This window comes from Ceratina calcarata, unplaced genomic scaffold, assembly GCF_001652005.2.
Source record: "Ceratina calcarata isolate Rehan_Ccalc_2016 unplaced genomic scaffold, ASM165200v1 scaffold54, whole genome shotgun sequence".
Classification (NCBI taxonomy): Eukaryota; Metazoa; Arthropoda; class Insecta; order Hymenoptera; family Apidae; genus Ceratina; species Ceratina calcarata.
Genome location: NW_017176565.1, coordinates 139,362 through 153,026, shown reverse-complemented (window position 1 = coordinate 153,026; position 13,665 = coordinate 139,362). Strand labels below are relative to the sequence as shown.

At 47.6% G+C, this 13,665-nt stretch overlaps 6 protein-coding genes across 7 annotated transcripts in view; 4 read left to right on the top strand and 2 right to left on the bottom strand.

Moving 5' to 3' along the window:
• LOC113463809 (venom allergen 5 2-like) overlaps window positions 1–1,455 on the top strand; it is a 3,901-nt gene extending 2,446 nt beyond the window's left edge. Inside the window, exons 2-3 of the mRNA XM_026816762.1 lie at window positions 955–1,170; window positions 1,232–1,455. Coding sequence (XP_026672563.1) covers window positions 955–1,170; window positions 1,232–1,366 — 351 coding nt within the window. The 3' untranslated portion in view covers window positions 1,367–1,455. The remainder of the gene's footprint in view (window positions 1–954; window positions 1,171–1,231) is intronic.
• Window positions 1,397–1,834, top strand: LOC108628705 (venom allergen 5-like). The gene is made up of 2 exons (XM_026816761.1): window positions 1,397–1,566; window positions 1,638–1,834. Exons 1-2 carry the CDS (start codon window positions 1,397–1,399, stop codon window positions 1,807–1,809), a joined length of 342 nt encoding a protein of 113 aa, XP_026672562.1. The 3' UTR covers window positions 1,810–1,834.
• A 633-nt stretch (window positions 1,835–2,467) lies between these two features.
• LOC108628704 (uncharacterized) lies at window positions 2,468–4,909 on the bottom strand. 2 transcript variants are annotated; one of them, XM_018030798.2, is made up of 3 exons: window positions 4,820–4,909; window positions 4,235–4,646; window positions 2,468–4,152 (listed from the first exon to the last, which is right to left on the bottom strand). In XM_018030798.2, exons 2-3 carry the CDS (start codon window positions 4,577–4,579, stop codon window positions 3,775–3,777), a joined length of 723 nt encoding a protein of 240 aa, XP_017886287.1. In that variant the 5' UTR covers window positions 4,580–4,646; window positions 4,820–4,909; the 3' UTR covers window positions 2,468–3,774. The 2 variants fall into 2 exon arrangements, with proteins under 2 accessions (XP_017886287.1, XP_026672557.1); XM_026816756.1 differs by having other exon boundaries at window positions 4,235–4,655; window positions 4,820–4,907.
• Window positions 4,910–4,911: 2 nt separating this feature from the next.
• On the top strand, window positions 4,912–6,203 carry LOC108628703 (uncharacterized). The gene has a single exon (XM_018030797.2). The coding sequence runs from the start codon at window positions 4,939–4,941 to the stop codon at window positions 5,701–5,703; it is 765 nt and encodes a 254-aa protein (XP_017886286.1). The 5' UTR covers window positions 4,912–4,938; the 3' UTR covers window positions 5,704–6,203.
• Window positions 6,204–6,294: 91 nt separating this feature from the next.
• Window positions 6,295–7,761, top strand: LOC108628720 (venom allergen 3-like). The gene is made up of 5 exons (XM_018030815.2): window positions 6,295–6,473; window positions 6,558–6,728; window positions 7,087–7,168; window positions 7,265–7,400; window positions 7,469–7,761. Exons 1-5 carry the CDS (start codon window positions 6,357–6,359, stop codon window positions 7,653–7,655), a joined length of 693 nt encoding a protein of 230 aa, XP_017886304.1. The 5' UTR covers window positions 6,295–6,356; the 3' UTR covers window positions 7,656–7,761.
• Window positions 7,762–10,719: 2,958 nt separating this feature from the next.
• Window positions 10,720–13,399, bottom strand: LOC108628702 (zinc finger protein 629). The gene is made up of 2 exons (XM_018030795.2): window positions 11,340–13,399; window positions 10,720–11,247 (listed from the first exon to the last, which is right to left on the bottom strand). Exons 1-2 carry the CDS (start codon window positions 12,109–12,111, stop codon window positions 10,973–10,975), a joined length of 1,047 nt encoding a protein of 348 aa, XP_017886284.2. The 5' UTR covers window positions 12,112–13,399; the 3' UTR covers window positions 10,720–10,972.
• Between the last annotated feature and the right edge of the window lie 266 nt (window positions 13,400–13,665).

Genomic DNA, 13,665 nt, shown 5'->3' with positions numbered 1-13,665 from the left:
CTTTGGGAATGGTGGCTTTGACATCTAAATTTTATGCTTTTAAACGTGTATGCAAGACTATTTCGTGTATAAAAGTATTTAGAAGAAATTACATGTTGTTAAATATTCGGCGAACAGTTATTTTGTTTTATTGATTATAAGAACTAGGCATCTCAAACTTGCCCATTTCTTTACCTTTTCATGAAAAGGTCAATTTTTTGGGTTGTTATTATTACCTTAAAACTGTCTCGTGTTATCGTACGACAATAAATGCGAACTAGTTGAACGAGATCCATGCATTGATTGATCTGATCTCTCCGTTTCACTCTCATCCTCGTGTCTCATTGAAACAAGAAAAATACTGATCAAACTGATTTCGGCGTTGCTCGCCAAACGACTAAATACAAATCGTTATCGCCTCCCACGCAAATAAACGCACAGTTTAAAATCTGAAATTAATCAATTCCGCCTGAGTTAGTACGTGCGAATCTCAGTGGACCATTGGCTCGACAGGCATAAAAAATATCCTTCTAACGTGAACGATTTTGAGAGGAGGAGAGCACGTTGATAAGCCGTTCAATAAATAGGCATCGTACGCTCGCTCCTTGCTTCCTGTTGATATTTGCCGATCGAAAGTAGGAAAGCGATTATGGAGTTACTCTGGGTCGCACTAGTAGCCGCGGTCATGGTGAATCCGAGCAGGGCCGTCTTTGACTGCCGGTCGAACGCGTGCACGGCCAAGGGCAAGAGACACGTTCTCTGCACTTATCCCGTAAGTACGAATCCGTTTTTTCGTTTGAATAGGGTGCGATTCCCGTTGACTCGTGTATGAAAACGGTGCGTACGTGAAAGATCGTCCGCATTCGTCCGAAGTGTACTCTCTTATGTACCACGCGTAAAGGAACGGACGCGTGCGATAGAGAAGAAATAAATGCACACACCGTGATCACTAGCTACTTTTAATCTCATTTTCGCTCGACGAGCGTAAAACTTGTCGTAATGACGATCCCATCGATGCAGAACCCGACTCCGGCGTACGAATGCGGCAACATACTATCCAAAGGTTTAAAGGATTGGGAGAAGAAACTGATCGTCGACAGGCACAACGAGCTACGAGCGTACGTGGCGCAAGGGTTCGAAATTCAAGGACGTCCGGGACCGCAACCCGGGGCGTCGAACATGCGAATACTGGTATAAATGCGAACGATGCGATCGTTATAGAATCAACGTCAGAGAATCGTTTTTTTTTTAGAGTTGGGACCCGGAATTGGCCGAGATAGCTCAGAGATGGGTGGAACGATGTCATTTCGAAAACGCGCCCTGCGTTGACGTTGGTAATTACAAATTATTCATAAGTCAAACGCGGTCGAGTGCGGCGAACGATTAGGTCTCGAAAAACTTTAGATGAAGCAAACGAATGGAGTTCAGTATTAATCGTCTGAATATTTCAGAGAGATTCGACGTAGGTCAGAGTTACGTGATGCACTACAACGACGGGGACGTGATAACTTCGAACATCACCGCGTTGGTCAACTACATGTACGCGCACGTGAAGGACATGGACAGTACCAAGGTGTGCAAGAATAAGTAAGTTTCTCATCGGAGATTAAAAATTGCCGAGCGAATCGAAGTTTGCAGCGAACAAATTTACGAAACAGGTTCGATCCGAGGAGCTACCTCTACACGAACATGGTCTGGGCGAAATCGTACAGAATAGGTTGCGGAAGCCTGCTCTACCGTACAGATCTTCTGAAACTCACTTTGTATTGCCTCTACGGACCGAAAGGTAACATCCCTGGTAAACCGGTGTATCAGACCCTGCACACGTAAGGACATTGGACGAGAGTCATCGACGTGTATTCGATAAAGAATCGACGAATTAAATAAAGACCGTCCTGAGCTGATCGGCTGTCTACGATACGATAAGCTCATCGACGTTTCGATCCATGAATACTGATTATCGAATTTGTTAAAAATAAATGCCTTTTATCCGAGTTTCTGATACGCCGCCATAAAATGTAAAATAATAATTTATTGTGAGAGAGAAAAGGGGTTTGGCTAGAGACGTCTGAAACGTTGTTCGAATCAAGTAGTTCCGTCGAATTTTGTCTGAATGACAAAAAACTGGGTCAGTTTCGATCGGGACCGATGTCGTCAATGCACACGCGCTGTATAACGTCCCATAAAGGTCAGCGAGATCTGAGAAACGCCTGAAATGTTATTACGATGAACGCATAAATCGCGGAGAAACTTCGACCACCCTCTTCGCGATCACTTTTCCACTCGAACACCGTTTCTGAAAGGTTCCTTTCGTTTTTTCAACGACGAGGTCGATCGGAGGCGAAAAAAATTTCCGAAACGATTCTCACGATCGAGAAAGTCAGGAGTCAGGTGCCGGTCTGAATGGAGGCCACGACTTCGATCCCATTCACTGTTTCTCGACGGACCGGGGAACGGCCACCCGCCCATCGTAGCCCTATTTACGGTGTCAGGGAATTAAAAGAGAAAAAAAATACTGAACGCAGACAACGAGGGAACAGCGAATGAAGACGATATTTCAGGGTAACATCGTGAGATCTCGACTGTCGTGGGAGGGCCACCTCGCGTCCGATGAAAAATGGGTGCCATCGACGTCAACTCGAAAGGATGATTATGGGCGTAACCGGTTGGGTCGCGAACGGTATCGCGGGCGTATGGCATTAACAATGACCTCAGGTAGAATTAGATCATTTGTCACGGTATCTCTCGTGGCAGTGAAAATTGTACGTCGTCGTAAGACGTACAACGTAAACCGTGTGCTCGCGATCAGTCGTTTGGATTAATGCAACTTGCGTCACTCGTCAACGATGATCTCGGCTTCTTGGTTCGATCTCGATGAGAGAATCGTTAGAAGAGCAGAGGTGGTGGACAGGTCTCAAAACTGGCGTGAAAACCGTGCGAGAATCGTCCCCTCGTTACTCGATCGGTCTCTCGAATCATTCTTCTCCCTCGAAGAGATCCTTCTCTCGTCCCACGTAGGTACAATATCTTGGTCAATCGTCGTTTCGTTCACCGCTGACCGCAGGCTTTTCTTTACCGTCGATTCCCGCTGGAAAAGACGTCTGTCTTTCCACCTACCACCGCGACCGTGCGTGTCACGCTGTTTTTCGTACATCGTGACATTTCCTACCTCGAGTTGATCTACCGGCAGGTCTGATTTATTGGTCAGAATTATTTTCAAGAGACGTCGACCACACAGAGAGAGAGACGGTGTATACGAATTTCCATCACACCCGAAGGGATGGAAATCGATGTGGAAGAAGATCCAGATTCGAATTCGTCCAAATAAATAGATAATGATAATCACGAGTCGTGACTGACTCGAGGAACTGCCACGTTCATTGGAACTTTTCGTAATCACAGAGAAACGTGAACCTCCGTTACCAGGATGAATGGGATAGTAGACTTCTGCGAAATACAGCGTACAATGATCACGGTAGGAGTCAGAGTCAATTAGGAGGATGGTGTGAATGAGCAGAACGGGGTCCCGGGAGAGAGACGTCGTTCATCGACAAGCTATGGCCCTCCTCAAGAATGGAAACCACCGGCGGCAACTCATCTGGCCGTGACGAACCGATCAGCCACGGCTGCTCCTACCGCGGATGAACGAACGACGCGAACAGTGACTCGTGCATTCTTACGCGTCGCAGACCTGTCTTCGCATTTTCGCTGGCTTCGTTTGGAGACAGGACAGATCGTCCCATGCTGCCGACGCGATCGAACTTATATATTTTTTATATATGCAAAGTGCAAATTTCATCTCCTCTTCTTTTTCCTTTTCTTATCTCTTTTCGTCGGCTTCGGCGGTGCCCCGGCTTTGAAGCAGTCTTCCTCTGCCTCGAGAGCGACCTTCTCCGATTCCGACAATTTTATCGTGGACGAAGACATAGTCAGCGAAGTGGGTGCAGCCGATGGACTCGGCGGTTTCGGTGTCCTCATCTCGAGCTCTATGTTCTTTCTCGGTTTGTCGTCAGCATCTGGTTTGTTCTTCACTTTTAACAAGAACACGTTCTCGTCGTCCAACGTAAGCCGATCGGTGTGCACTTGCTGAGCACCCGCACTGTCGGCAACCGGATAAATAGTGACCGTCCTACACTGATCGTTCGTATTTGGCCCACCCCTGCATTGGCCGACCTGTGCGACGAGCAAAGCGGAGCATGAGCGTTTTAACACAGCCTTCCCAATATGTACAGGGACGTTTAAATAAAGTTCTAACTTCGTAAGAGACGGCTTGAGGCATCATCTCGTTGCCATCCTTCTTCGACATGGAGGACCTCGACTCGATACGGAACAGAATTTGATTGTTGTCAGCGACTTTTAATATCTTCGGTCCCTCTTTCCCGGTGGGCCTCTGTATCACCACGTCGCAGTCACACGGCGGGTCCCAGTCCTTCAGCTTCCTCGATTTCCCCTTCTCCCTTTCCATGCGGATTATCAACCGATTCCCGATCATCTCGGTCCCGATTTCGCGGTAGTACTTGGACGACTCGTCGTCCTTCGGTTTCGAGGGCGGACAGTCCGGTGGGCAGGGTGCCGGTGGCATCGGAGGACAAGAATACATTTCGACGAACGATCACGACGACCGACATAGAGAGGAAGGGTAGAATTTCGAGACGTGACGCTCCGATCTGTGAACACTTGGAATTTAGACGAGAAATCGGTAGGACCGATCCTTAATGGGAGGAAAAGGGGAAAAAGGTCGTCGCGTCTTTGACGGTTCGGGGCGGATTCGCGAATCGATGTCTCGCGAAACGAGTTCAGTTCGGGCAACGTCGGACACGTTCACGATGCGCACACCAACCTCTTTCCACCATGACGCCGTTCTAACGGTATCCGCTCCTGTAAAATTCATCCGTCAACATGCAGATCGATCCCTTCTTCTTCCTCTTCTTCTTTCTCCTCTTCTGAGCCGGGACCGAGATGATAGTAGCCACGCATAAGTGCGGATGTCCACCGCCGTCGGACGAGTCTTGCCTGCCTTGCTGCGCTTCCGCGAAGTCTCGTGAAAAGCCTCGGGATCGGGATTGCCCCACGATTCCTTATAGCGTCCCGAGACCAGTCACTCCTCAGCCAGAGATCGAACAAGCCCCTTCAGCGTGCTGTCCCGTGGATCCGTGCGAGTCCTACGAAGAAGAAAAAAAGGATGTTCGTTCAGAGATCGCGGAGAGCGGTTTACCGTTCAAAGAACTGGAAGCCGTGATCAACGAGAACAGACTGGTGATCAGAACACAAGACGAACCGGTGAGACCGGAATTCGATCCGCCATGCGATTGCGTCGAGGACACGTTGCCGAAACGGAAGACAGAGGAGATAGGAATCACTCCCGCCGCTGGCAAAAGAACCATCACGTTGTACCCACAAGTGAAGAACTCTGACCCGGACGTACGCGAGCGGCGCCCTCGCGCCCACGAGCAGGCCTACGACGCTCGCCCTCGGACGATCGACCAGGAGGAGAACCCGAATATATTTCTGTTGAGGGTGAAGAAGCGGAAGACCGAAGGTGACAAGAAGTTCAGCGTCGATCTCGAGTTCAGAACCGCTCGTCCGTGGTCGCCCGCAATGAGATCGGTGTACGAGAAGCTGGCGAGGACCGTCGAGCCGGCCAAGGTGCCCACGGTGCAGGAACAGGTAAAGAAGAAGAAGAAGAAGAAGAAAAGTTCCTCGAAGCAGAAGAAAAAGAAGTGAACGACACGTCACACTTGTCACACTCGCCACACTTGCAATTAATCATTCGAAAATGAAACACTGTAACTACCCCGTTGACAGAATTATAATAAACTCTCCATTAAGGTGCTATCTCCAACACATAAATACTGTCTAACGTGTTTCCTTGTATTTAGAACTTGAAATATGCAAACTGTTAAGACAGTGACGAACGTGATGGTGGAAACTGAAAATTTTCTTGAATTAAACTAAAACGAGTTTAAAGTCTTATCAAATCGCAATGCGTCACTTTACGTCGCTGCGCTATTTTTCACCGTCGAGTACTCGGTACATCAGACGTAAAACGGGATGAACGTTGATCGATAAGATCCGATCGATACAGCACCCGGGTACCGTACCCTCGGTCCTTGATTTAGAATCCTCGAGAAGTGTTTTTTTTTGTCATTTAAAGTAAACGACAACGGTGATAACGAGCGTGCGATTAAAATGGAAATAGGAGACGGTTCACTATTAGGACGGGAGATAAATCAAAACAGCACGCTAAAGAAACGACGAAAAACGATACGCTTTGGCCGATAAGCCAGGCAATAAATACAGGTATACGCGTTCAGTACAAGCGTATGTACAGTCCGAAACTGGGCTTTTGAAGTTGACGCAGCGATAAGAAGATAATTATGATAATGAAGATATTTCTCTGTATCGGCATTGTCCCGTTACTCGCGATCGCGAGTATAGCCTTCGACTGCAACGAGTACTCGTGCAAGTCTAATCACACCTTGTGCAAGTATCCAGTTAGTACAGAACATAATTTCAACGCCTTGTCATATACGTGTTTGTGTCTCTCGCACGTTTCTGGCTCTCGTTCGTAATTGCAGAATCCAGAGCCGTCGCCGGCTTGCGGTTGGGTATTTTCTACAGGATTCACGGACGAAGAGAAAGCTAAGATACTCCAACAGCATAACGATCTTAGAGTGTACGTCGCCGCTGGATTGGAGAAACGAGGCGTGTCTGGTCCTCAGCCTCCGGCCTCGAACATGAAAACCCTGGTATGATTTACAGAATATATTAACCCCTTCCCGTGCCATTTAGCTCGACGAAACTATCTGTATTAATTATAAGTACTATCTGTACTAAGTATCTGTTCGCAACTCAGACTCGTGATATTTATGTTTGCCCCACGTATCTGGTCGCGAGACAGACTCGTGATATTTATCTTTGCCCCAAGTATCTGGTCGCGAGTCAGACTCGCGATATTCATATTTGGGCAAAAATCTTCATCGCGAGTCCGAGTCGCTAAAGTACGGGAAGGGGTTAAAAAAAATATCCGGTCTTCTTGTTAGAGACGCATTCCAATCGGTTCGATGTCACTGTTTCGTCCTGTTCATAAGGAACTTGAATTTTAAGATCTGGGACGATGGCTTGGCCGAGGTGGCTCAAAGGTGGGCCAATCAATGCGAGTTCGGCCATGATCAATGCAGAAATGACGGTAAAAATTTTTCTAGTCTATACCGTTGATCGAACACAGTTTTCGCGTTTTAAATTTCGGGTTGATATCATAAACGAGCGATGTCGGTGTGTTTAGCATCTGACGGATACGTCGGGCAAAATTCTGCCTGGAGTCAATGGTTCAACGAAGCTGGCATCAGATTCGAGCAGCTCGTCCAATCGTGGTACGACGAAGTGAAAGACTTCGACAGGAACCAAATTTCTCAACTCACGTACGTAACTGCACGTACGTAATCGCTGTCGACGCACAATTTTTCTGATATCCTCGTTCCTTTATCAGAGGCGAGAACTTTGGGCAGGTAGCTCACTACACTCAAATCGTATGGGCGAACACGGACAGAATCGGTTGCGGCAAGATCGAATATAACATGCCACATTCCCCGTGGACGACTCTGTACTTGGTCTGCAATTACGGACCGGGTGGAAACATAATAGATGAACCGATTTATGAAATCAGACAATTGTGACCACTGAAACGAGTGGTTCGTCATGAAAATGTGTAGCCAAATTTTTAGAAGACATATATGTATCAGTAGAAGTAAAATAAAAGAATAATTGCATGCACTTACAGCACATTGAATACAAAGATTATTTCTATCGATTTACACTCTCCATTCCCACTTTCACCCCCGTCGGCGTCGCCGTTCTCGGTATAAAACTTACGAGAACGTCGCGTCGGCAGCCTCTCTCGTTGAAAACGGTCAGGGTAAACTCCCAAGATTCGCTCGTACGCGATTCTAAACGATCCATATATCAAAGAGTCAACGCGCCCCGGGCGTCGTGGACCGGGAACCCCGTGGGGCCGTGGGCCATGCCGATGCTCGTCGTCGGCCACCTGAACGCTGGCGTACGACGCCAGCGACTGCCTATTAGGGGCTAAACGATTTTTAAACGGGGAGACGGATCGCATCGAGAGCGTCGGAGACGCAACAATGACGTGGGCAAACGTTTTGATACACAGGACCACCCGGTGCTCGTCGCACATCCATAGCCGTGAATCGCCGATTCAGGTAATACCGGGGAAGATCGAGAGGCTTCTGGGCACTGGAAGAATCGCAGTGGCGAATGCAATTTTAGAAAGGGGACGCGGATCGCTCGTCGAGAGAGAAGGTATCGAGGGAACGGTATATCTTCAAGAATAAGGGCAGTTTAAAAGGACGAATGCCTAGAAGAAACAAGATGTCGACACGAGGGAAACGCGCTGGGAGATTCCATCGAAGAGAGAGACATCGATGCGACGTCGAGATTTATTTTTGTAATGGTTGACAACGCGAAACGTTTGCCACGGAACTGTCTGATAACAATTATTATCTCTGCGCTCACCTTTGCAAGGAAAGTCTTCCGCCGACGCACGAAGTGGATAGGCAAGTGTCGCGAATCGTTGAAACGAAATCGACTGTGTTCGCGTTCGCACCTCGCACCGGGTGTTCTTCCTGTTCCCCCAGATTCCCTTCGATGATCGAATCTCGTCGACGGGGTGTCGAATGGAAAACTCAGACTTCCCAATAGCGCTTCCCATGTCGTTGAGTAATAATTTACCTGGTAGAGATCAGGGTCGAACCGGTCTTTCGTTCAAACTTCTTCCTTTGAAACATTACGAATTAACAAAGACGTTTCTTGTGTTTGGGAAATTAAAGAAGTCGCGCTTCAGAAGTCGTGTGCAGCTTACCAAATCCTGGCGTAAAATAGTCGAGGGGATCGTCGTCGTAATCCGAGATTAGGGAGACTGTAATCCGAGACGTTTAAACGATTCAAACCCTATAGAATCGAAGTCACCCTCTTTCAAACGTCGAAATAACCCGAGGATCGTTGGTGAAACGACATGGGGTAAATTATGGATGACGTACTGATTCGTTGCGAAATGGAACAGGTATCGAGCGAAATTATGAGCGAAGATCGACGTGGAGACGTGTCACCTTCGTAGATTCCACGTGTGATTTTCATAAATGATTCAATGTGCATCTTCGATACCTGTACAAAGAAAATGCGCGCGAACGAACGAAAGGGAACGTAAACGTCGAGCGAAGGTGAATAGAAACGAGTGGAGGGCGCGTTGTAATGTATCATGGAATCGGTAGGAGGGTGTCATCGAGCTCGGACGAATGTCTCAGCGGGGGTTGCTTGCTGGCACGCTACGCAAAATCAGCCTGTCCAAGTGTGAGAATCTGATCTGCACTTGGTCCTGCGCTGACCGAGTTTTCCCAACTTCGACGGACCGAGGCGAACACACACCATTGTCCTCCCATTCAACGGATTCGTTTTATCCGTTCACTTTTCCCGTAAACTGTTCGACTTCTTCTCTCTGCCATTGAGGAGACATTACTAAATAGTGGCAGTGCCCGTGTAATCGTTGGGACAGAGAATGGAGGCCCAACGGGTCTCGAAACACAGTCGACAGTCGTTCTTTTCGATGGAGATAGAATGAAATTGCATAGGACCTTCCCTCTATCAGGCAATTGCAGCTACAATAAACAATTCCATCCGATTTTGCAATAAATAATTGTATTTATTAATTAATTATTGATTCTAACTAAAAAAATTTCTTCTACCTCGAATTTATTATCGAATTCAAGATTAATCGATTAATTATTTCGTAGATTATACAGTTGGTTCAACATCGACGAGTGTTTTGCTTTCTATTTCTCACGTTTATATTTTTACTAATATATTCCAGAAGGCGTAAAAAATTGCAGACTTTTTCGTACGACACAAAGTCCCTTAAGGCTGCCACTCTTCAATAATCTCTCCCCGGTGTCTGCACGGTACGTGAAATCTTTTTTATGTACATACATATAAATGCATGCGACTCCGTGGTCGTCGACATAAGAGGAGGAGACGATCACGAAAAGGTATAGCACGAGGGATAAAAATTGTCACCGCGATCACAGCCCGATGAGTTTTCAAGATGGGGAAGCTGATCGAATTCAATTTTTTTGCCTGACCGCAATCTGGCCACCACCCCTCGACAACTTCCCATTCCGGGGTCGACCGAAACATTTATGTACGCGACCACGAGCCGTCCCGCGAAGAGCGTATTGCGGCCAAAGCGATGGCAGAGAAAAAAAAACGGAAGGAGGGCTGAACGAGCCAGACCGAGGCAACCGACCCTTCCGGGGAGCGTAAGGGCGCGACCCTCGCTCGCGAACCCTGCCTTCCCTGGCAGCCACCCTATCGCATGGAAAAGGGATTCCCGTAGGGGTTCGCGGAGAGATTTCCGCAACGCCATTTAATCGTGGGGAAAAATGGTGACGTCCATGATGCCTCCAAACGTTTGCATCGTTTCCTCGTTTTAAACGTTAAAAACGCTTCTCAACCGAGCCTTTTCGAAACTGCAAATCGAATCGAAGATCTTTGTTCGTCGAGAGGAAGAGGAATTCGATTGGTTCAGGGAGTGGTTTGTACGAGAACAGACTCGGAAATTAGTAGCAAAATAAATAACAATTTATTCACAATTCCTTATAAAGGATATTCCGTTCTCTCGTACGATTCGCATAAATAGTTCTATATTGCATCGTACGTTTGACTAGAGTTTCATCGGTAAAAGGTCGTATCAAAAATACTTTACGAATCAGAGTCTCGGCGAGCGTCCCTCGAACGATCCTATATAAAATACAAACAACCGTTTTCTCAGAGCAACAACGATCGTCTGGTACAACGTCTGACCGTACGCGATGTACAAAGCTGTAATTATTTATCTGTACAACGCGTAAAACCGTCTGTATGAGAGCGTATAAAAAATACTGTCTAATAACAAGATCGACGCGTTTGACGATGCGACCTCCGATCATATCGGATAGTACGGATGAAACGGATGGCCTCGAGGTACGGCGTGTCCCAGAGCCAACATCCCCAGCGCGACTGCCGACATTCGGTAAGGATCTCGATTCTCGTGCGTTCTCATGTGCTTCTTCAAGTGATCCTTTCTGCCGAATCGTTTTCCGCAGATGACACACGGATGTGGTCGAAGTCCTGTGTGTATCCTCTTGTGCCTCGTCAACTCCTCATTCCTGGTGAACGATTTTCCGCAGCCCTCCGCGTCGCATTTAAACGGTCTCTCCCCTGTGAAACAAAGTCGACGTTAAAAATTCTGAATTGGTATGGAAGTGGGAAGATCGAAACGATCAGATCTGAAACGCCTGGACGAAACTTACCGGTATGTATACGAACGTGTCCTTTGAGCTGGCCGTTATTGCTGAAGGCGACGTCGCAGTGTTCGCATCGGAATTTCTTCGGGCGCAATTTCTTCATCTGCTTCGCGACCGCGTCTTGTCTGTGGAGCATCTCGACGGCTTGCTCCATCGTTGGTGAACACGATCCCGAAGAATATCGGACGAACGGGTATCCATAATAGAACTGTCCCGACGTCGAGGTGGCCGGACCGAGAGGAACGCGAGGCTCGATGGGCGTGAAAGATGGTCCATCGTGCAGCGTTTCGAATCCGCTTGTACCAGACAGAATCGTCCTCGAAGGACAGCTCAGTGGACACGTCGGAGCGAACACCGGATACCCGCTGGTCATAGGACAGGCTCCAAGAACCGATGTATGTTCGACGATCGATCGAGCGAACATGGTTTCAGCGGACGATTCAATGGCGAAGTCACTGGATGAATTTGAATCGCTGCCCTTTGTATCTTCTTCGCTGCCGACGGATTCGGATCTACCGGTGTCAGCCTCAGCGGAAGACTCGCTTCTACCGCGTGGTCGCCACGTGGCCCGACGCGACGAAGGAGCTTCGTTCTCCGAAGCACCGTTCTCGTCGCACGTGGAGACCGATGCTGAACCGTGACCATCTTCCTCGTGCTCGACGATGGGTATTCTCGTATCGCTCGTTTCGTCTTCTCGCATGTTCGCTACTTCATTTCCTTCGATCGAGTCGGCGGCGCTCCATGGCCTGAAGAATGCTAAACTCCTCTTTTCGCACATTTCGGTCTTACGCAAAGTCACTCAAAGATGCTGAAAGACCGATGCACCCATGCACTGGCGAACGCTTGTGAACACTAGACGACAAAGTCCAGTCGTGAATGAGGACACGTCGAGGGTACGAAGCCTCGAGGGTGACTGTTCATTTCGACAAAGTTCGCCCCACAGTTATATACCGTCCATGGTATCCACCCTCCGTTTCGTATTGGAGCGTTTGCCGGCGAAGGCCCCGACCATCAGGGCGAGGGAGGCAGAGGCACCCTTGCCGGCAAGGGCAAAGGTGGGTTTCAGAGGGGCCGGTCGAGGGCTACGCGATACGCGTCCCCTTTGTCGGGAATTAATCGGTCGCCACGGCTATGGGGCTCTCCTTTCTTTGACCGGGCAACGAGAAAGGGAGACGAGTCTCCGAGATCGAAACCCCCGTTCGGGCCCACCTCGCCCTCTGTGCGCCTGTTTTTATTTGATCCCCGCGATTCGATCGTCCCGGTCTCGTTGACTTACAAGCGTGATCGATTTATACAGTTCTTAAGCATTAAATCGCAATAATTTGTTCCTTGCTACCAATTCCAGCCGATTTGCGTTCGAGTCTTGACTCAAACCGGATCGACATGATTGGGACTGAATAAGAAGAGAAAGGAACAATTTTACTTTGAACGAGTTTCATTATTGAATTTTCTTTCCTTTCCGATTTCCTCGACTCGAATCCCGAACGACAGGGCGACGCGTGACAGGAAGCAACTATAAATTGTTTATACGTCCGATCGTTGATCGGGACCCGGGATGCACTTTAAACACAATGAAACGGACCTTCGCGTCCTTTGCTCTCTATGACTCCATGGGACACGTTCTGCAGAAGTCACGAGGGTGGAGCGCGTATCGTTGATTTATCGTAACGCTCGAGCCATAGCTACCCCTCGCGAGTCCGTTCGGTCCTTCGTCCTCCATTGCCACTTATGTATTTTCCTCTCGTAACTTCTTTGTACCCTTCCGTCGAGAACGCTACCGTGAAATCAACCTTGGGACCGTCGATAGGTCCACCTTTCGTGTCGCGAGATCATTGCTCCTTTTCCGAGCATATACTAAATATTTTAATCCAGTTAATGAAATTTATAGCTACCTGCAGGTACCAATACAATAGCTAGTAAAATACGTCATGTTGCTGCTACAATTATTCTCAATGTAAGCAACGTTTCTTGGGAATAACTTTTGGGACGTTTACAATTTAGTTGCCCGGATATTGAGTAAATCATACCATCCGCGAACCCTTTTCATCTGAACGAAGTGTAGCCACTATCGTTAAGGGTGTATTGGCTATACAATCAATTCCAAAAGTTTATATACCTTAGAAACACGCATTTCTTATGATTAAAAAGAAATCAGACGTGGGAAGAATAATTCTAATAATAAATAGCTACGTGCTAAAAAGTATAGAAAGAAATATCCAATTAAGTATTGATGCTGACGAAAAATTTTTTTTTCAAAATTGCGAAAAATGCTTCAAATAAAAGTTGTTTTCCTTCTAACTTCGATATTTAACGGGTTAAGTACGATTAATTG

Coding starts and splice junctions, on each gene's coding strand:
- LOC108628705 (XM_026816761.1), top strand. CDS start 1,397: ATGGAGTTCAGTATTAATCGTCTGAATATTTCAGAGAGATTCGACGTA. Junction 1,567..1,637: donor ACCAAGGTGTGCAAGAATAA/GTAAGTTTCTCA, acceptor TTTACGAAACAG/GTTCGATCCGAGGAGCTACC.
- LOC108628704 (XM_018030798.2), bottom strand. CDS start 4,579: ATGTATTCTTGTCCTCCGATGCCACCGGCACCCTGCCCACCGGACTGT. Junction 4,153..4,234: donor CTCAAGCCGTCTCTTACGAA/GTTAGAACTTTA, acceptor CTCGTCGCACAG/GTCGGCCAATGCAGGGGTGG.
- LOC108628703 (XM_018030797.2), top strand. CDS start 4,939: ATGATAGTAGCCACGCATAAGTGCGGATGTCCACCGCCGTCGGACGAG.
- LOC108628720 (XM_018030815.2), top strand. CDS start 6,357: ATGATAATGAAGATATTTCTCTGTATCGGCATTGTCCCGTTACTCGCG. Junction 6,474..6,557: donor ACACCTTGTGCAAGTATCCA/GTTAGTACAGAA, acceptor TCGTAATTGCAG/AATCCAGAGCCGTCGCCGGC. Junction 6,729..7,086: donor CCTCGAACATGAAAACCCTG/GTATGATTTACA, acceptor TTGAATTTTAAG/ATCTGGGACGATGGCTTGGC.
- LOC108628702 (XM_018030795.2), bottom strand. CDS start 12,111: ATGTGCGAAAAGAGGAGTTTAGCATTCTTCAGGCCATGGAGCGCCGCC. Junction 11,248..11,339: donor ACACGTTCGTATACATACCG/GTAAGTTTCGTC, acceptor TTTGTTTCACAG/GGGAGAGACCGTTTAAATGC.